At 47.2% G+C, this 22238-nt stretch overlaps 1 protein-coding gene across 2 annotated transcripts in view; it reads right to left on the reverse strand.

The window, feature by feature from the left end:
- Positions 1-22238, reverse strand: part of Tmem178b (transmembrane protein 178B) — a 349770-nt gene that overhangs the window by 28010 nt on the left and 299522 nt on the right. For both annotated transcript variants that reach the window (XM_048786815.1, XM_048786816.1), the window contains exon 3: positions 11284-11421. In XM_048786815.1, coding sequence (XP_048642772.1) covers positions 11284-11421 — 138 coding nt within the window. The remainder of the gene's footprint in view (positions 1-11283; positions 11422-22238) is intronic.

Consider the following 22238-nt stretch of genomic DNA (forward strand, 5'->3'; position numbering starts at 1 on the left):
CTTAGTAAGCACTAGACAGCTGGTTGGGCATTTAATGAGTACCGAGCATGGGGCAGGTATGAATGGGTCACTCCAGGGAGGATGGACTTTCTTTTTGCTGTCATAACTTGGATGTCCTTGACCTTTTGATGCTTCTGTATTGAGAGTGCATGAATCTTCAAAACCCCGAATCAAGACACGAGGTATGGAACACGAGCTGGTTGCGAGAGATGATATTTGAAATCAGGAGAACTATAGAAGGTCAGGGAAGCCCAGCAGGTTTGTACAGGCCTCAGTAGATGTGGTTAAGATGCAAGCCACTACCCTCCTGTCCTAGTTGCTCAAATTCTGCTAGGAGACAGACGTATGCTCACCAGAGTAGACTGAATTCACATGTCCAGGACCACAGTCCTAACCCTTTCCCATGTAATGCTCTGAGGTGGCCCCAAAGTCACTCTCCCTTAGGCCTTCGAGCCCCTGTGTAGTATGGACAGCTGAGTGGATTGGACTTTCCAGGCTTCACCCACCTGTCCACAGTGAGGTGGGGTGCAAAGCTGCTGCCCTGGGCCAGGTGGGCCTGGCTGCTCACTGCAGTGGCTGCTTTCAGGCCCTGCCCCTTGGCCCTCTGAGCTGGGCTAGTTGTCTGAGTCTCTAGCACCCAGGAGACCTGGGGGCTGTAACTTCTATTTGTACACACCCATCTGCCCACTACAATAGGCCTGCAGCTTCTCAGGGGTCCCCATGTTGGGCCTGGTCTGGTTTGCTATGATGTCTGGTACCTTGGCTTCAGTCTCTTCCCCAGGTCCTGATGCTTGTTGTGCATCCCAGCCAACCAGAAAGTGGGGTGACAAGGAGCCTCAAGAAGGCAAAGATGTCCTTGGGCCTGACTCTTTGGGGGCACTTCTCACCTCACCCTCACCATACCTGCTCCACCTCTGCGGCCAAGAGAACAGAAATTTCCCCTCACTTAATCCTGCTGCTCCCTCTTGACTACTTCCTGGGAGCAGCTGTTAAGCCTAATAGGAGGGGTCTCCAGCGACCAGCATTTTTCTGGTTGAAAATGACTTGTTTCAAGGGTCAGAAGCTTGCCTGACAAGTTCCCTTTCTCTGAAACTTGCACATCTCTGAAAAAACATCTCAGAAGGGCCCAGAGAGGGGGGATTTTGAAGTCACTTGAGAAATTCCCTGTTTCCATGGTAACAGAGCACTGTGGCACCACCACTGCTTCTTGGGCTTTCACTTCCCCTGGCAGGCTGGTGGAGAAACTCTTCTTCAACCACCACTTGGCAGTGGAGATGGTCGTCCAGTTGCCCTGCCCTCCCCTCTCCTCCTGCCTGTCCCCCTGCCACCCGCTCTTGTCCAATGTGATGAAGCAAGGAACTCCTACCCAGGCCACTGTGGTGTTAATTCTATCCCAGGAAAGACAGAACCTTACTGGGGCTGAGAGAAGGCCTCAGGGTGTCAGAGTCCCAGGCTGGACTGCATTCACTCAATAATTCAGACATGTGACTCTGCTATTCTACCTCTGGAACTGTCCTGCCTAGGTAAATGGCCTAATTAGCCTAAAGTCTACTAAAAGCATCCACAGACTATGTGCCTCTTCAGATTCTCTGAACCCTTTGCTTCTACAACCTCACTTGGCCATTCCCGTTAGTCCCAGATGTTACTGATATATTCTTAGACAATTGTTATGACTTTATTCTTACCCAGCCTTAACCAAATACCTACATTGAAATAATGGCCTTAAACCAAACTTCCAGTCCTTAAAAAGTCCTGGTCCTCCCTCCTCCCTCTGAGATCCCTCAAAGTTTTGCAAGCTGGAGTTCTCTCTTATCACACAAGAAATAAAAGCTTTCTCTTATTGACAGGTGGTTTTCACAATATTTGGGGAGTCTGCTTTAGTCATAAGGAAAAGGGCACACATGTTTTTTTGTGATTATTTAGTCATCACAACATCAGACTTGGCCTGACTGAAGAATTAACTATAAGCAGAAAAGAGATAGACCTGATATCTTAAGATCCCTGAAGCCCCTGCAGCAAGAAGGCTGCAGGGTTCTGGCTCAAGGTGTCTGAGTGCTTGGGATGATGCTGGAGGCTGAGCTGGCCTCCTGGGAATATGACTTGTACAGTGTCTTCTTGCTTTAATGCTCTGCAATTATACTCTTGAAATTCTTAATAATGTTTGAACAAAGGGTTGTGGTATTCATTTTGCACTGGGCCCCTCAAACTATGTAGCCAGTTCTGGTTGGCACAGAGGGATGCTCCTGGGTACATAGCTGCAACACCTTCTGAGGGTGCATTGTACCACCTTAACCCTAACCTGGTCACCCAAGGCATGGACACAGTGATCCCCTCTCACTGAAATTGGGTGTGGCCATGTTGTACAGAGACACTGGTAAAAGTCTCAAAATATTGAATATTGCCCAGGGGAGAGCCTCAGGACAATCTGTGCAATAAAGGACAAGAGAGAACAGGGATCAATGCCCCCTAAATCAATCAACCCCCTGACCATGGTCTCCAAGGCCCTTCATGATCTGCCCGTCTGTTTGGTACCATCTTCATCTCAATCCGTATCTACTGCAACTGTCCTCTTGTTTAACTTCTTCAGATCCAAGAAACTCTTTCCCATCCCAGGTTCCTTGCATGTCTCAAGGTTCTTTTTGCAAGAATGATCCTGCCCTAGGTATTCCTCTGGCCTGCTGCTCTTCATACAAGTTCTGAGAGGATTTCCCTCAACTACAATGATGCCACCATCCCTCTCTCTTTCCCAGCCTCCTCTTTATCCACAGTTCTTACCACCTAACCTGTCTCACTTACTTATGGTACCTGCCTTTTGTCTGTCTCTCCAACTAGAAAGTGAGAAGTTAAGCAAGAGGGCAATTGCAACAGATATGGATTGAGATGAAGATGGTACCTGGCTTCATGAGGACTCTATCCTCTGTACACCTGTCACTTACCAGGCAATCAGTATTTATAGAATGGATGGAAGAATGAATGAGTGAGAAGGGTAGTGATGAGCTAAGAGACGTGATCTGTCTAAGGATTTCATCTTTCTTACCTCCGTGGCTTGCAGGTGTGTGTGGCATTGGCAGTGCTGGTGTGAGACTGCTCAGAGCAGCTTGTCACCGAAGGGGGCTATTTAAAAAATAAGCTTCTCAGTAGCTAAGATAATAATATCTAAAAATTTACTGAGGACAACACTGGGCATTGTAAGCCCTTCACATGAGTTAACTCTATAATTCTCACAGCTATGCTTGAACTGGATACTATTATTAGCCCCTTTTAATAGATGAGCAAATTGAAGCAAAGCATGAAAGGCAGATAAGGAAATTTTCTGCTGTCACATGGATAGTCCAAAGCTCCTTTGGTCCTGGAATAGATCTTCATGAAAAAAATCTGTAGTTTCCACTTTTAACTGGGTGACTCTTCTTCTTGAACAAGAATTATAATCCCCAGTTAGGTGAATGGCAGGTGTGCCAAGGGCCACAGGAGATGAAGGCTGGCTTCCCACACCAGCTCTTCATGGGTAGGATGTCTTCATGTACCACATCCTCCCATTCTCCTCCCAGGCTTTGTCCTGTCTGGGTATTTCATTCTTGCTCTAGAGAACTGTGGCATTGTGGCTTTTGTTTGGTGGGTAGGTTGTTCTGATATGGAATTCACAGACCAGATTTGGGTTCAAAGGACCAAAGCTGCTCACAATTGTCTTCTGAAGCCCACATCTGTAACAGGGGTGGTCCCACTGGGTGGCAAGGATGTAACCTCCTTGGGTCTGTCCCAACTCAAGGTGAAAATGAAGCCTTCTGGCTGCTTGGGTTGCTGAATGACCGATCCTGGCCACTGACTAGACATGAGCTAAACCTAGATGCCATCTACTAATCTCCTAATAATGTGTACCCTCCCCCAAATGTCTCTTACTGACATAAATTTCCCCTCTGGGATTGCTTTAAATGTAAGTATCAAATGCCAATAAATATTCAAATATAAACCTTTCAAGGGGCAAGGTGTATTCCAGGGTGTAAAGGGGCTTATAAAACTCTGCTTAAGATTTTGAAAGATTGTAAGATAAAGAGTCAAGAGAAGAGTTGTGATGTTCTGGTGAAGTCTCACATGAAACCATAAAGCAGATTAGCAGGGTAAGTAGGTGAGTTTTATGCCAGAGTCGCCCTTGCTTGGTCATGATAGATTATGGACACTTCTGTGCTTATCAAAATGGGCTTTACTTATGGTAGATATATGAGAGTAACAACTACCATTTATCATCAGCTTTGTGTCTTGCAAAGTCATTGACCTGCTGAATTTATTCTCCCTGCCCAGGAAGGTCCTTTGCTCCTGGGTTCCCCCTCTGACCTGTGAATCATGAATTCATGATCTAGGGGCCGAATTTCAAGCTTAGGGCCTCCTTACCTTACAGTCACGCTTCTAAGTAGGGCCAGAGATAGGAACAACATTGGGGAGGGCTTAAGAGGAGCCCCACAAGGAAATCTTTATGTTGTTCTAATTTCTACGACCCCAAAATCACTTTACTGTTTAAATAAAACATCGCCATGGGCTTTGCCTTTGCGGGTTGTAGGTTTTCAAAGTTGGGTCTTCATCAAGGTCTTTTGTGGGGTGCTGTGCGGAGTGTCTGGGTTCACTGCTCAGCTCTCTGCTCTCTGGTGAACCGATGAAGCAGCTACAGATGCTGGCTATGTGGAGTCATTGGTTTGCAAATCACTGCCATCACTCACACCTAATAGCTGGAGCTTCTTCTCCGTTCCCTAAGACTGACTGGGAAGGTAAAGAAGGTCACACTGAGCACAGGTGGGCCAAGAGAAACCCTAATGACTCCCTTTTTCCAATACCGCTCCTGCATATGCCCCCTTTATCCTTCGAGAAAGGAGGAAAAGGAAGGAGGGGACACAATGAGGGGTACACAGGAAGTTGAGGGAGATGGTGGGTGCACTGGCCCCTGCTGAGAAGAAAGAACTGGAGTCAGGCTAGTGTGGAAAGAAGTGTGGCTCAGTGGGGCCCAGGGACCTTCAACAGGGGGTGCTGGAGGCAGCGTCAGTCGGGTGGGCTGCAAGAATTCAGGCTGGGGTCACAGGCCAGGGTCTGGTTCCAGTTCTGCCAGTCACTAGCTGGGTGACCTAGGACAACCTGACATGACCATTCTTATCTGAAACACAAGGAGGTCTAATTGGATGGTGGCTAAAGTCCCTTCCATGTCTAATAGTCTATGACTCCAGGTAAAAGACAGGAAGCTCTTTATGAATGTGTGTGTAATTCATACTCTACCTCCAAAAGAAATTTGAAACATTTCATGACAGAAGAAGACAGACCCTAGGACCTTTCAAATAAAGATAAAAAGAGGAAGAGGAATCTCAGGGAAGTGGAAATGATAAGATCAGGAACTATAGATAAGAGGCTGCTTCCTTGAAGAATAGCTGCTCTATCAAGACAAAAGCAGAACACTTGCTGTTTGTTGCTGATCATTCATTTTTTCAATGTGTGCATCCAACAAAGATTTATTAAGGTACAGACCCTGTTCTCAATATTAGAGATGCCTTTGTGGAGGTGTCCCTTTGCCAAGGCAGATGAGGCTCTGAAGTTCATGGAGCTTACATCTTAGGGCATGGAGAGAGAAAATGATCAAACCCAGAATGGCAAAACCATTTCAGATGCCTACTACCCAGATCTTGGTTTCTAACACCATTCTCCAATAACAAGAAAGAGGGCTCCTTGGAGAGATGGCTGTTTCTAGAACTGGGCTAGGAAATATACAAGATGAGCCCAGAGTGCCTTGAAGTGCCATAAAGTATTCAGACAAGCAAACAAACAACAAAAACAGTGGAAACCAAAACTCCACATTGATGGGTACATGTCAAAGAGGCACAAGAGCCAATGGAAAGGGCTCTCAATGGCCAAAGACGAAACAAAATTAGGCAGTATTGGATCACAACAGAAGTGCAAAACAAATGCCCATGAACCCACACAGATATGAGTACATGAAAGAAAAAAATAATAAGTGGAGAAGAAACAAATCTCCCATGAAAATAACTGCAGATAATTTATGTGGATAAGAGATGTGGAGATGTGGAGGATCTGCGTCCCAGCACTCCATCTTAACTCCTCATGTGTGGGCTACATGGTGACTTCACTCTGAAGAATATAACTTGGAGGAGAATAATTTTACAGTAGAGAAACCTGACAAACACGACTTCTACCAGGTGATTGCAGCAACAACCACAGTCATAAATCATGTTGAAATGATGTGATAAAAATGCCACTTTACCTCTGCGATCTCCACCCCCCCACCCACAACTCAGTCTAATCATAAGAAAAACATCAGACAAGTCCCAGCCGAGGGTCATCCTATAATATGCCCAGTGCTCTTTACAACTTCAAGGTCATCAGAAACAAGGAAGGTCTGAGAAACTGCCACAGTCAAGAGCAGCCTAAAGAGACTTGAGAACTAAATGCAGAGTGGATGGAAGCCTGGGACAGAGAAGGACATCAGGTAAGAATAAGGGACTATGAGTAAACTATGGACTTCAGTTAATAATAATGTGCCAATATTTATTCATTAATCATAACAGATGTGTCATGTTAATGTAACATGTTTATAAAGGAGACATTGGACACAGGGGTAGGGGTAAAATCTTAACTCCTTAGACTATCCGCTCACTTTTTTCTTTAAATTTAAAATTGTTCTGAAAATTAAGGGTCTCTAATTAAAGAGGGTCTAGAGGTTAGAGACAGAAATAGGAGACTCCCTCTCTTGCCAGTCTTGGATAAATAAACTTTTACGAGCTCCACAGCTGTAGGGAAGTGAATTCTCCCCCTGACATGACAGCCTTGGCTGAGGACCTCAAACCTCAGATGAGGCCCAGCCCCAGCTTCAACTCTGATCATAGTTCTTTCTGTGAGATCCTCAACGGAAAACCCGGTTAAGCCAGGCATGGAATTCGGATCCGCACAACTTTCGACATAGAAGCATTTATAGTTTTAAGCTGCCCAAATAAAATTAACCAAAATCAAAATATAATAACAAACATCTTAGAATGAATGAATGTGCTGCAGAAAATTTTAGTAATTAAAATGTAGAGAGTCCCTCAGTGTTTTCATGGGAGGTCAAGGGAGCTGTCTCTGAGGGGGGACCTTCCAGTTGGAGTCTGAATCAGGGGGAGGAGCCATTCATGAGATATTATGGGGGAAGCTCTGTGGAGAAAGGCATCAGCCAGCTACAGGGCCTTGAGGTAAAAGTGTGTGTTCCCGAATAGAAAGGCAGTCCGTGTGACTGCAGGGGCATGAGTGTAGGGGAAGGAACAGGAAAGGAGGTCCGAGAGGCAGTATCGGCCAGATTACAAAGGGCCCTTAAAGAAGGGTAAGGAATTTGGGTTTTAAATTCAACTGGAAGCCATTGGACTATTGACAGCAGAAGAGAAGGATATTTGATTTATCGTTGTTGTTTTTCTTCTTTTGAAGTGACGCTAACTTCTCTGTGCAGGACTGATCCCAGAGTGGCTGGAGAGGAGTTGAAGCATCCAGGTAGAGGCTCCAGCATTAGCCTAGAGAACAGATGGAACACTTCCAGCAGGAGGGGTGTGGAGGGCCCTTGCTAGGGCGGGGCATGGCTTGGCTGTGCAGACCTGAGTCCACAAGCTACACCAGCAAGGGAATCACAAGTGACCAGAGCCGTCACATGCCTCCTCGGCTTGCAGTCTTTCCCTGTGTCATCCTGTTCCCGAGCTTCTGCATATCACTGATGAATCATCAGGACAGTTGCTGCCACCCAAATGGTGCTGTGCCAGTCTGGGCTAGATCCTCCCTGGAGGCTCTGCCAAAAGGGAAACTGGATCCCACCGGCCACCCCCAGCCTCCAGGCTTGACGAAGCTGCCCTGCTTAATTAATTACCTCCTCTGGGTTGAGCATTAATTAAACAATTTGTTGCTAGTTATTTCATGGGATGCCAGGTGCCCTCTCTTTAACCCAGAAACAGTGAAACCTTGAATGGAGAAGTGCCCCGTGCAGGCGGCCCGGCTTCCTATGGAAAGGAGACAGGGCTGTGAATAGATTCTTCCGTGTTTATTTCGGCCCTGGCAGCTTCACCTAAAGTCACCTGCAATTCCACCTGTGATTCTTCACTCCAAATATCCTTTTCTCAGTCTTGCTGCTGCTTCCTTTCCTCCTGCTGGCCACACCCATGCCTGGCCAGCTCCAGAAGCTGCTGCAGGTAGTCCCCACCTGCGCATCCCACTTGCAGGCCCATCCGAGCCCTTGGGCACCTGTCTGTGTTCAGCTGCAGACTGTAAAACCCCAACCTGGGTGAAAGCTTAGGCCATGGGGCCTTTTTGTTTCACTCTGTGGGAAACACCTGCAGTTTGGTGACTGATGCTTTGCTGTGTCTGGGAGGTGGCTGTAGAGGGTGGCTTGCTGTTCAAGTTCTTCAGCAGGTTGACAATGGGAGATTAACCCCTAGAGGTGCTCAGAGGGTTGGTGCTGACATGTCTCTGACATACGGGGTTCTGTGGTTCCAGGCCACGCTTCTGGGTTGGCGTCCAGCCTCTCAGATTAGCTCTCACAGCTGATCAGGGGCCCGGAGGCACCACCTTTCTGCCTGGGTCTGTTTCCTCCCTAGTTCCCAACTAAGCCAAGCTCATGGGTCAGCAGATGGCAGCTGCCCTGGGCATCTGGACTCCCAGGTCTGTGTCTACCCCAATTGGAAAGGGCTCTAATTTGAGAAGGATGAGAGTGCCTTCACCCCACCTCCCCAGCGTCATCTTCCAAAGAAGACCATCATTCAAGGGGTCAGCAGCTAATGGCTCTGTTCTCTAGCCCCTTCTGTTACTGCCTGGCCTGAAGGTATCCACGAGCATGTGGACACCACTTCCCTCTCAGCTGCTTGCAGGAAGACACTGCTTTACCTAGGGTCATGGACGACAAAGCTCTGGGGTGAAGGGGAAGCCTAGGCAGCCTTTGGGTCAGATGGATTCACTCTGGCCTGGATGGCCCCCAATTATCAAGAAAGACCTGTAACAGCAGATCCTGAAAGCTCATTGTCACACGGACACTATCAGAAAGTATGGTTTTGTCATTAAAAAATACAGGGCAAGTCCCACAAAAGCTGACTGACCTGCCCCCCACCCCCTAATCAGGGCTTGGATGGCCTTTCCAGCAATAACAGGCCCATTAGTACCACCCGATCTTTTGTTGCATAAGGCTTGGAGGAACAATCATGGAAGGCTAGAGAAAAAAAAAATATATATATATACACACACACACATAACATATATATATATTTCATGAGAGGCCTTGGCCAACCAGTTGTCCCTAGTACCATACCATATTGGAGCTAGAAAGTACACTAAGGTTCACTTGCTCCACCCATCCCTGGCTCTGTGTGCACAGGCAGATCACCAGAAGCTCTGCTTGGGACCCAATATCAGTGTTTTGTGAAAACTCTTCAGGCAGCTCTGACATGCAGCAGGTGAGCACCACTCGGGGCAAGCAGGAAGCAGGGCTCTCATTCTGCAGCCTGGAGGGAGGGGCTGCAGACTCAGAATCAAGTCTAGCCAGGGCTTTCAGACTGTTTTGCCAGAGCCCCAGGCTTCTGGGAAGTGCCTCAGCAGTGGATGGAAGCTTCCCACTCTTTGTCTCCTCACCCCCTTTGGGAGGTGTCCCAGTGACCTCACCGCAGTCACAGCTTTTGGCCCTTCCACGGTCACCCAGTTCTAACCTGCTTATTGTCTGACGTGCAATGTGTGGCCTGGTCAGAAAGGACAAGCTAGCCAGTTGCACCTGGCTGTTGGTTGCAAGCTCACTGAAGCTGCCCAGAAAGACGTTCTCCAAGAATGGAAAGGCCCCAGGCTTAGCACCTAGGCAAGCTCTGAACCTTGTGCCTACCTGAAGGAAAGAGGACAGTGGAGAACTTGCCCAGGAGCCAAAGAGGAGGAGATGAGAGAGAGCCACCCCTGGGGATTCCTGCTCTGCCTGAGGCCTATTTGCTCAGCTTTTCTTGGATTCCTGGGAGCCCTCTCTAGACCCTCAGGAAAGCCCTGTTTTACTGGAGCTGTCTTTATATATCCAAAGAAGACTTAGAGAGAGGCATCACTACAAACAGAGCCACTCCACTTTTATCTTTTTACATTTGGAGGTCCATGTAAAAGTTGAATTTCTCTTTGGAGAACCTCCTCTTTCCTTTGGCACAGAATGCATGTGCTTCAAGGGAACGGGGAACTTTCAGGCTCAAGCTGATCCTGTAATATTCTCCTCCTCCCCCCAAAGCAGAGCTCAGTAGGCTCCAGAGATCTCTGTGTACCAAGAGGGCAAGTTCCCTTTCCCAGCTCGACCTGCGGATAAAGAACCAGCATGGTCCATTTCTCCTCCTCCCACCTCTGCTCAGAAACCCAGAACCTGGCTGTTCTCAAAAGAGACCTGAGCCGGGCATTTATTCGTGTGGATATCTGCAGCCTAGCTGACATCTGTTATCTTGTGTAAGACTCATCTTCCCTTCTTTTCACAAATAATTCCAATTCTCTCTCTCTAAGCCCATTTCCCCTCTACCAAAGTCCACACAATTCATCCACTACCTTTCTCTGAGCATCCCAAACTGTAGCACTGGATGAGACTCAAACCAGGAGACCAAAAAGCACATTCTAGCTTTTCAGAGAAGCAAGAGGCACAAGTAGACACTGGATGAACTTTTATGCTCACAGACAGGATACCTATTCCTATATGGCTATGCAGTCTTCCTGACATACAGCTCCCTTTAGGGAACGATGGTTGGCTCTATGGTTGTGATAATAATAGAGTAAGGGGGACAGAGGCAAGAGAGTGTGTAGCCCTGTCCCACACCACCTCATTGTAAATGGGGGAAATTAAGACCATAAGTCAAGGATGAACATAGGCACTTGGAGAGGAAGCTAGCTGCCCAGAGTGCACCCACTTCCTTCATCCACACTGAAGCCCGAGGCCTGGGTGTCTAAGATGCCCAGGCACCTTCTGGGTTCATGCTTCTTCCAGGTCCCAGATCTCTATCTGCCATAACACAAGTCTCGTACCATAGTGTGCTTCTTCCACAGCAGGCAGACCCCTTCCCCACAGGGTGGGGGACCGTGTCTTCTTTGCTTCTGCATCCCCAACAGCTGGCTCAGTGGCAAGTGGGAGGGAGGAACTCAGAGAACGTCTGCTGAGCCAACGGAGGAGTGGGGAGAAGAGCTCTGTCAAGTCATGGCTGTCCTCCATGCCTCTCACATTCTCCCAGAACTCCAGGAACCAGGTCCTTTTTTGTCCCTACCGCATCCCCACCCCTGTGGCCTTACCTCCCATGAGGAAGAGAAGCCCTGCCACATACTGCATAAGGCCTCGGTCCCAGCAGCAGCCCAGCACACCGATGATCCAGCCAAAGAGGATGATGGCCACCGCCATGCCCATGAAGCCGGCCGTCATTCTGCGCAGGTCTGTGGGGAAGCAGGAAGGCAGCAGTCAGCATCAAAGCCTGGGACTCAGAGTTAGGAGCACCCTAGTCCTGGGGTAGGAAGGAGAGTGGTCATGGCGGGGACAGGAAGGAGGCAACCTGCTCTTCTCAGATAGGTTTGTGTAACCCAGCATCCTTGGCAGAGGAGAGAGTCCCCCCGATGGTAACTCTGACCTGTGCACAAATATGCTAGGCACAGGGAGAGCTCATCATAATACATTGTCATTGCTTGGGCATCTCATTTGTGCCAGACCAGTGCTGCCCTCCCCGTGCATCTATCTCAACTTCCAGAGACAGTGCTGACTTAATCCCTCTCTGTACAGGAACAACTTGCTAAAATGCATGCAGGTAGTAAACTACTGACAGAACAGGGACTCAAACTCAGACCCATGTGGCCAACCCAGTATTTGTCAGCCTCTCAGAGAGGTAAGAATCGAGGAGATGGGCTATTGAAGCTGAGCAGGGCCTTGGCAGTCGGGTTGCCCCTGCCAAGGCCTGCCTCCCTTCTTGCCAGGGTTTGCTGGTCTCTCTGAGAGGCTGCTGGGAGGAGAAGCTGCTGATTTAGGGGCTTCCTTCCCTTCCAAACTGGCTCCATGGCTTGGTCTGGCTGCAGAGCGAGAGCCACACTGCCTGCCCTCTGTCTGGGCCCCTGGAGCAGTCCCCTTTCTCAGTTCCTCCACCCTTCCACCCTCAGGTCAGCTCTGTATTCAGGGTCAGGACTTTCCCTGTTCCAGGCCTCCCTGACCCATCAGACGCAGTCCACAGACACAGATGGAAAGACAGCATTCTCAGCAGGAGGGAGAGGGCAGAGCTTCTGCCATAGCTCAGCTGGTCACTCAGCACCTTGCTCAGCTGGGCATCCTCCCTGGCTCTGCCCTCCAGTCTACAGAGCTGACCACAGCCATTGCCACGTTCCCTCTCAATGTGCCTGCTCCCCAGCACACTTCCCACTCTTCCCACTCTGTCCCTAGAACCAGGTCTTACTTCCTCCTGGGAAGCACCCCACCCCTGTCTTGCTGGCCGCTCCTTCCACCCAACACCCACCCACAGCTCCTTCTCACCTGCCTACATGGGAGCTCAGACACCAGCCCTAGCCTGCCCCACCGGGCTCCAAAGCGGAGCAAAGCCATTTTATCCACCTCTGCCCCAGGGCACAACTCACCACCCGCCAACAATGCAGGGCAGCCTGGAGGACCCCAGGACAGTCTCCTCTCAAAGAAAGGGTGATGTGTGAGCAGGGCAGGGAAGACACCAGAAGCAAATGATGTCACCACCACCTGATAGGAGCACACACCTCCAGCACACCTGTCTCTTCCCATCCCTGAGAAACCAATGCCCTGAGGATTTCTGCAGGGAATCCCTTGGGGTCTGCTTATCTCTTGAGGGAGATGAGAAAGCCCACCCTCCCCTCCTCCCCCTCTCCAGCCACTCTGTGGAGAACCCAGAACAAACAAAAAGATCCCCAGCAGAGTTTAGCTTGAGGCTCCTCTGTCTGCCCGAGATCTGGTCTTTTCTTCCTGACATGGAGGATCAGACACTGTGGACCCCCAGCCCAGGGGGGAAGCTGGCTAGGAGGGAGATGTGTGTTGGGGACGGAGACTCCTTTACCTTCCAGGGCTGACCTGCATGCCTGTCCCAGCCACATAGAAATAATACTCGTTACTGTCACCTCTGGGAATTGCCAAGGATGCCGAATTACCATGCAGCACCATACTGATTGCTCCTGTCACCAAATGAGTCATGTGAAGCTTTGTTGGAGCATCCTTTGATTACAATGCTAAAACGTGAGCCCAGCTTCCTGTGCAGTCAGCCACAGCCAGCCCAAAGTAAGGGAAGAGGGAAGGAACATTCCTGCCGGAGAGACTGTCCTGTTTATAGACTCACCCACAGCTGTCCCTTCTCTCCCAGCTGTCCAGATGCACTCACCCCCAGACCCTTGGTTCACCACAGGGACTGAGCTGCCTCCTTTCCCCACAGGTGCCCATTAGACACATGGATCCAACTGGATTGATTCTTGGAAACAGGATACTCTGTGTAACCGATGCTTCTTTACTCTCTACTCTTCAAGGGCAAGGAGGAGGTGGGGAGGGGAAGAGAGGCCAGCTGGTTTCGCAACCTCCCAAAGGGAGGTTTATACCCTCTTCCACAGGAGATGTCAAAGGTCAGCACGTTCTTGTCCTGGGCCCTTCCCTGGGTACAGGAGGGTTTGGGGACAGGGGATCCTGTTCCCTTTGACTGCACTAGCCCTACTGAGCCCCTCTCTGCTGCAAGATGGACTCTCACTTGGCTATGCTCATTGGAAGGCCTCACTGGCCTCCCAGACTCTGCAGATCTGCAGGAGCAATTGAGTGGACAATGGGTCACATCAGGTCACACACTTTGTCCAGAGATGGATGGAAAGGCAGGCTGAGCAGAAAACAAAAGGGAAATGCTAATCAGAAAAAGGATGGAACTGGAGGCTCTCATGCTAAATGAAATAAGCCAATCCAAAAAACCCAAAAGCCAAACGTTCTGATATGCGGATGCTAACTCACAATAAGGGCTGGGGAGAGAAGAACAGAAGTTCAGTGGATCAGACAAAGGGGAATGAAGGGAAGAGCGGGGGAAAGACAGTAGAATGAACTGGATATAACTTTTCTCTGCTCCTATATGAACACACAACCAGTCTAACTGCACATCATGTACCACCACAGATTGGGAAGTCAGACTCTGTGTATGTGAATATGTCAAATACACTCTACTATCATGGATAGGTAAAAAGAACAAACACAAATAAAAAGGGAGAGTTGTTGGAAGATGAGACCAAAGTGTTTTACTTAGAAGAAAACAGGGAGGAAGGAGAAAGGCGGGAAATGGAGAGAATAATTCCTCTTCCAAAAGTTTGGGGCATCCCTAGTTCTCCGGGCTCCAGAGGGACTGCTCCGAGGGACTGCTGCCCTCTCACCCAGACTAGACACACTAACCTGTCTCCCAAGGGATTTGTCAACAGAAGCCTAGGGTTATGCTAAGTTGCTGATCTGGAAACAAGGATGGAAACCAGAGGCCCCGCAGGAGTACTTTCACTGACCCAGGAAGATCACCACATCCCCCTGTGTGTCTGATTTTGCCTGAGCTGCGCTCGAACAGCTGGCTATTTTGTCCTCAGACCTACAGAGGCAAGCTGCGGCACTACCTCATAAAGCAGGTAGGACAAGACATGTTCCTATTTTACAGATGAGGAAGGAAAGACCCAAAGATGTTAGATAATTTATTGACAGTCTCAAAAGCAGTGAACTACAAGAAGAATTAACAACCGTATTATTAAGTGATGTGAGAAAATAAAATAAAAAATGGAATTAAAGACCTGCTTGGTTACAATAACACATTGAATCAATGTTATCTAGCAGTTTTTCCTCCCAAACCATTTTAAGAGATTTGTTAAAAAAAAAAAAACAAACAGAAATTCACAAGGATGGGGAAAACATTCAGAAAGAAATTGTGACCACCGCAAGAACATTGAAGCTCTGGAACTGACAGACTCCATAACTACTTAGTGGAAGGGCCAAATCTAAAGCCAACATCAAGGAGGCTGAAAACCCACCTGCAGAGTCCCCAAAGGTTCACGAAGGTCTCTTGGGATCATGAAGTCAAGCACAGGGGAGGGAGAGCAAACAAGGATTTGGTGGAGGTTATTGGAGAAGAAACTAGATTCCTAGATTCCTGACCCACCTTCCACACCACTGAGGGCCACCTCTGTGCCCCCACCCCCAGGGTCATAAAACAGAGTACCTAGGAATGGGGTCAACATGCTCAGGTGAGGGTAGACCAGCACAGTTAGGGGTCAAGGTATTGGACAAGAAATTCACAACCAGACCCTCAGGAGGTGTTTGACTATGTGTACACTTGACATTGAACCTCACCATTGAGAGTCCAACTCCTCCACCTTGGCTCCCAGGCCTTTGCCCTCCCTCAGAGATTGGGAGTGACCTCTGCCCCATGCATGGTCCCTCAGACCACTCTACAATGAAGCCCTAAGTTGTCTCGGGATTCCCCAGCCGGCTCAGTGCTCCTACGCAGCTCTTTAGTACCCCGCTTTTAAACTCGAGCACACAACCAATTATCTCCAGATATCTGAGAACAGCCTACAAGTTGGGGGGAAACAACGTGGGAAACTCTGCAGGGAGAATAAAAACATCATTCAAAATTATTATTAACATCCCCAGAGAGACGACAGCAGAAAGATATTGCCTCCATGAAATAAAAACAGAATGCTATTAAAAAGGACAAGCTGGAGAACAAAAACAATACCTTGAAATAAAATAATGGAATCAAAATCTATGAAGTTTATATTATAAATTCAATTCTAACTCACATATTAATGGTCCTATCATGCTCCAAAAGACTTAAGGAGGCTTACAAACTGCTGAAAAATGGCAGGAAAATGAGGAAATGCAGAAAAGGAAGATGAAGCCAGATATTACATTCCCACACAAAACTTGGTCCATCAGCTCATAGGAAGGTATTATACCTCATATTTGAACTTGGAGGCATTTGTACATTATTTCCATTGTTTTAAAATCTGTTGCTTTTTGTTCGCATTCGAGTGAGTCCCAGCTGCCACTCAGTCTGTGGATGGCCACATGCAGATGGCACCAATGCGGCCCACCTGCCTGGACCTACGTGTCAATCTTCTCTCTTGAGGAGTAAGGAATGACCATTTAATTCTCTGTGATTTCTCACTGTGCTCAACGCGGTACATAGCTTGTATTTCTCTCCCCCATCCCTTCCTGCCATTCTGGAAAAAGAAGGAGAAAAATAAAAAGGAAAGAAAAAGAAAAGAAGAGGTAGAAAACCCTAATTAACCTAACTCTGAAGATTTGGAAAAATATTTCCTGGGGCTAGCCTAAGTAATCCCATTGGAAAGAGTCTTGTACGTTAAGTTTGACTCTGCAGGCAAAGGCCTAGATGAAAAAATCTTTTCACCAGTCGTGTTGGGTTTGAGTCCATTATCTGTATTCCATGACCCTAATATTTAACATTCTAATTTTTGAAATGAGAAAGGTGCATTCTAAACTCTTTTGAATTTGGTTCAGCACTGCGGAAAGGAGTGGGCAGAGGAAGGTTGCTAATGAGGGAGGGTGGAGGAGGAACGGCAAGGAGAACCATTAAACAGAGCCAGAAAAAGCACTTCTCCCTTGTGGAAAAATTTTGATTTTGAAGTTTACACTCCTATTAACATTTAAATTGAAAGGTATTGCTTGCAACTCTACATGGGAAACCAGGATATCTGCATTTAAATAAACATCACTTAGAGAAGGAAAATATATATTGGGCTCTGAATGTCTTTCTATTTGCTCTTTAAAGACCTTGCACAGAAAAATGATGATGATTGGAATTTTTTTCTCTTAAAAAAAAAAAAAAGCAGAAAAGAGGGTAAGTGAGCATTAGGCCTTGCTTCGAGGGTAATGACTGGACCTAGAAAAGGTAGCGCAGTATTAATGGCCCCAGCAGTAAGAGCTCAGAGGGCTGCTTGCAGCTGTATGCCACCCAAGCCATGGTCCTCTGCTGGCCACAGTGGCCTCTCTCCACTCTTCATCACAGAGGCCCACAGCCCTGGCTACAAGGGTGGGTGAGGGTTGGCTCTGGGGGGCTGAACACTGATTCACAAAGTGATCAGTCCCCTCTGAATCAAGGTCACTCTGTTGGAGGGCAGAGTGCTGGTGGCCCTGGCAGCAAGCACTACATCATCGAACAGGAAGGGAAACAGGGTTTGATCACAGTTCTTGGTAGAGAGGTTTGCAACAAACCGTCAAGCTATGGCACCAAACCCAGGACAGGGCGACTCAAAGCACAGGACATCACTGCACAGTCATTACCTCTGAAGGAAGTGGGGTTCTGATCCTGGGGAACCATACAGTGATATAACAGGTGGGAATGCAAGGAACCAGGCTGCTCTTGTTCAAATCCTGGTTCTTCCAGCCCCTGGCCACAGAAATGTAAGCAAATTAGTCCATCCCACAGGATCTCAGTTTCCCCATCTGTGTGTGGTGATTACCTAGTTCAAAAAGTTATTAAGAGGATTAAACAAATTAATATGTATAAACAATGCTGAAGGTATAGAAATGTGGACAGAAATGGAAGTCACCTCAATTAAAGCAATTCTCTTTTTCACCTGCTCCTTCCTCTGCACTTGACCACAGAAGGAACTGAGGAGCATCCTCCAAGGACTTGATACCCAGAGCGAGTAGTCTTCTGCCTTTCAGGTATCTGGAGAGGTCCCAGGTGTAGGTTTTATTTATGTGTTGTTGATATGGAAATGCATCCACCCCTGAGTGTTGGTGCTGCCTGTCCTCCAAGGACCAAAACAGCTGGAGGCTACCGCACCTAACAGCCGAGGTGCTGGTGGCCACAGAGGCTGTTGGGCCAGAACCCCTGGGCCCTGGCAGCAAGCACCACACCACCGAGCAGGAAGGGAAATCGGTTTTGATGACAGCTCTTGGGAAGATGTCATTGCTTCTGTCCAGAAAAGCAGAAATGATGAAGTATCTGACAGGAGGCTTTACCTAGGACTCTCTTCTAGAGGCTAAGTTGGTTATTTATTTAAGGAACTATTTTTATGCGAAAATAAAATAGTTCTTAGGTTTCCACAAGAAATTGCCTGATGTCAGGTTTTGATCCCTAAAAGGCCCTTTGGATCGTTCCTCTGCATCCCCTGCATCTCCATCCTTCTCCAGGCTCCCCACTGCAGTTCCCTCCTTCCCCCGCAAAGACTCCATGCTCTTATCATGGCTTCCCGCACCCTTCATTTGGCAAGCTTTTATTATCCTTGAAGATTTCCCAAAAAGCAAATGTCTCTGGGAGGCTTCTGTGATACTTTGGCAGCCCCTAAGAACCAGTTACTGGGGCTCCTGTAGCACTTGGTTGACATCACTAACAAATCTTCTTATAATTACTTGTTTGTGCAATTATAATACATTCTAGCGGATTCCGGGCCGTGTTCATGTCTGCTTTTTGCTGTCTTCCTACTCTCTAGCACATTGCCTGACATAAGCAGGTGCTCAACAAATATTTGCAAAATGAGATCACCATGCCACCCTGTAACAATTACCAAAACCTGTGCATATGGAACAACCAGGGTGAGAGGAGCACACCTTCACGACTCAGCCCGCTTCAGTGACTCAAATGTCATCGCGACTTGAAGTCAATTATTCTCCTCGCCAATCTCATTGTTTTAAAAGCCAGCATTAACCATTGCTTAACCATTCAACCTAGTTGCTTATTGTATAAAGGACACATCAGCATGCATCTGGGTTCCAGAGAACACAGAACCATGAGGATTAATAGGCACACACGATACCCCGGAGATTATGAAAGCAGCAGACCCTTCTGCACTGTCCCTCCCCCCCGCCAGGAAGAGACAGTGGGGGAAGGTAGTTGCTGTAGAAACAAGAAGTGGTTTCTGGGTCAGAAGACAGGCTCCATGCTTTCTCCTTCTCAATCCTACCTCCGATTAGAGAGCTGCCATAAATAGGGATATTATGTGACTGCCATATACAAATCACATCCATTGTCAAAACAATGGGAGGCAAATTACAAAATTTGTACCCGCCTGATGAGAGCTGGGCCAGCAGCTAAAGCAAGTGCCTGTAGAGAAGAAAGGAGGAGAGAAAACCCAGAAACAAGAGGTAGAGGCAAGAAGGGCTGGCTTCCTCTGGTGGCACGCTGCTGAGCCAAATGCAGAAAGTACAGGTGGGACCACACGAGGAGAGAAGCAAGTGGCTGCTCAGCCACCCAGGTACAGCTGTAGAGCAGGGCAGGCTCCTCCAGCTGAGAGAAGCTTCCATTCCTGCTTCCTGTATCATGTGCAGACAGTGCCAGAGCGCAAAGTCCAGAGATCTGCAGTTGCCTGGCAAGAATGTAACCCAGAGAGTCACCACAAAGCAACCAGAAGATAAGAGCTTTGAAAGAACACAGACACGTTGGATGTGCTATACAGCCCAGAAAAACGCCGCAGGTGCCTGGGAACCAGTTGATGGTGAAGAATTTGAAAAGGCAGAGGAAAGGGGAGATTGAATAGGAATTAACAATAATTGTCCATTCATTCCATCTAGGTGTGTGATAGGCAATCTGTACAGGACATGTCAATTCCTCTTCCCAATAGTCTAGAAGTTAGATGCTTTGGAAATGGAGACAAGGGGATTTTAACTGACCAAGTTCACATGGCCAGTAAGAGGCAGCTCTGGGAAAGGGTCTTATCATGGCCTTTCAATTCCTCGGTGCTTTTCATATTCCACGCCACTTCAAACCCCAGAAGAGAACTTAACATTCAATAAAACATAATGGGATATTATTCAGCAATTAAAACCATTCTGTTGAAGAATGTCAATGATCTAGTAAAAGTTCATGACAGAATATTAAGTGAAAAGTAATGCGCAAGACTATACACTACAGATGACCCCTATACTGCAGGTGTGCATATGTGTGCCCACGCGTGTACCCATGTGAGAGGAGCAACGAAGAAATGTACCAAATGTTAACAGGAAGCTCTTGTGATTGTTTGGGTTTTTTGTTTTTTGTACAATGAGAATGTATTCCTTTAAAAATCAGGGGCTGGGGTTGTGGCTCAGTGGTAGAGAATTCGCCTAGCGCGCATGAGACCTTGGGTTCTAACCTCAGCACCACATAAATGCGGATACATAAAGGTATTGTGTCCAACTACAGCTAAAAAATAAATATATATTTTTTTAAAAATCAGATTTTGAGTTCTTTGGGAGATGTGAGCTTTAGTGATTTTGAACAGTTCTAAGTTCAAAGGAGGCAACTTTCTCTAACAGGAACAATGAGAGAGGACAGGTCTTAGGCTTCAGATTCCTTCTTAGAAGTACTGTCTTTCAAAAGATTCACAGTAGTAACCCCCTTATCTGTGGTTTTTCTTTTTGCAGTTTTAGTCACCTGTGATCAACCACAGTCAGAAAATATTAATGGAAAAGTCCAGAAACAAATAGAGAAATCACAAGTTTTAAATCACTTGCATTAATGTATATTGTCATAATTGTTCTATTTGGTTATTAGTTATTGTTGTTAATCTCCTGTGGTGCCTATTTATAAATTAAACTTTATCATAAGTACTTATGTATAGGAAAAACGGTATTCCTAGGGTTTGGTATTATCTATGGTTTTAGACATCCACTACAGGCCTTGAAATATAAGACCTGCAGAAAAGGGGGGATTAGTGTACTGCTGCAATTGAAAAATTTCTTTTCAACAGTGAAAGCTAAAGACCTGTTATGCTTCTCTTTGGCCAACAGTGTGCACTGTGGGCATATTCACTGTTGGAGGTCAGAGTTGACACGGCAGCTCCAGTGCAGGCCAGGAATGGGGCTCCCTACATTCATAGTACTTTCAGTGAGATATGCATGGTTCCCTGAGTAAGTCTCTCTCACTGTACCCCACACTGTAGGGACAAGGTGTGTTGGGACCCCCCAGAACCTCAAACAAAACTCTCACAAGGATCTCTATAGAATAATCTTCTCATCCTCAAATGTCCCTTCATCTACTGGGGTCCCCATGAACAAAGCACAGTGATTTCTGTTTGACAGCATGATGACCTGGGGAAAACAGAACCAAAACACAGAACTTGAGGTTACGGCCCAGCATATGAGTCTGGCCCTGCATATCTTGATTGGAATGCATCGCACAGACCACAACCAAACTGTCTTAGTTCTGAGGCCTCAAAGCTGAGGACAATAGATGACAATCTGCTTTCATAATGATAAAGCTGTGTTGTCCAATATGCTATCCATAGCCATAATCACAAGGATGTTGAGCCCTTAAAAGGGCTATTGAACACTCAAACTGAGACATGTTATAAGTTAAATACATACCAGATGTCAGAAACTCAGCAGGCATGTCTAAAATATCTTTTAACCCATATATATATATATATATATATATATATATATATATATATATATTACACGTTGATATGACAATGTTTTGGACACATTAGATTAAGTCAAATATATTCTGAAATTTAATTTTACCTGCTTCTTTTTATGTCTTTAATGAGGCTAATAGAAGATTTTAAGTTGCATATGTGGTTTGAATTGTTTCTAGGGCATGGCACTGTTGTAAAGAACAATGCAGCCCTGGGCTGACCTTGCTACAGGGTGTCTCAACCTTCCTTCCTCTGCAGTTTGTGCTTTCTCTACCTTCAGTTTTCAAAAAACAAGAGACAGGAAGGTTGGAGAAGGAGTCTGGGAAGTGACGCTTTCAGTCTTCTGGGAACTGCATTTCCTTTTCCTCCCAGTGGGGACTTCCCCATTCCTACCCACCTCAAACTCAAGTCAAGGAAAGAGCCCTGGAGAGAATCACTTGGAAAACTGCACTTGGATTCACTGGAGGTTAGAGGATTCAGGGGATGGTACCTATCTGTGGCCTGAGAAAAATGGCACAAGAGGTTGGTTGGAGCTGCCTGTGTAGGTGGAGCTAAGACAAAGCCATGTACCCAGAGTTTGTCTGGGGAGGATCTCATGCTCTCTCCACTGGCCAAGCACATGCCAATGGGGACGAACACACCTCAAAAAGACTGTCCTGCAGCTTTGACTGTCATGTTGGGATGACTCCATCAAACATTCTCCATAGGTGGTAGCACCAAAAATGGGAGCTGAGGAGGAAGTGGAGCCAGGTCACCTGGACAATGCCCTGTCCACATCAGGAGTCAATAGGGCATTGTCAGTCCCTACAAAGCTTTCTTGAAGGAACCACAAAATTTTCCTACATGAGGCAGAGTCAGCATTTGGCCCTGCGACCTGGAGGGCA

This window comes from Marmota marmota, unplaced genomic scaffold (assembly GCF_001458135.2).
Source record: "Marmota marmota marmota unplaced genomic scaffold, marMar, whole genome shotgun sequence".
In the NCBI taxonomy this organism is placed as follows: Eukaryota; Metazoa; Chordata; class Mammalia; order Rodentia; family Sciuridae; genus Marmota; species Marmota marmota.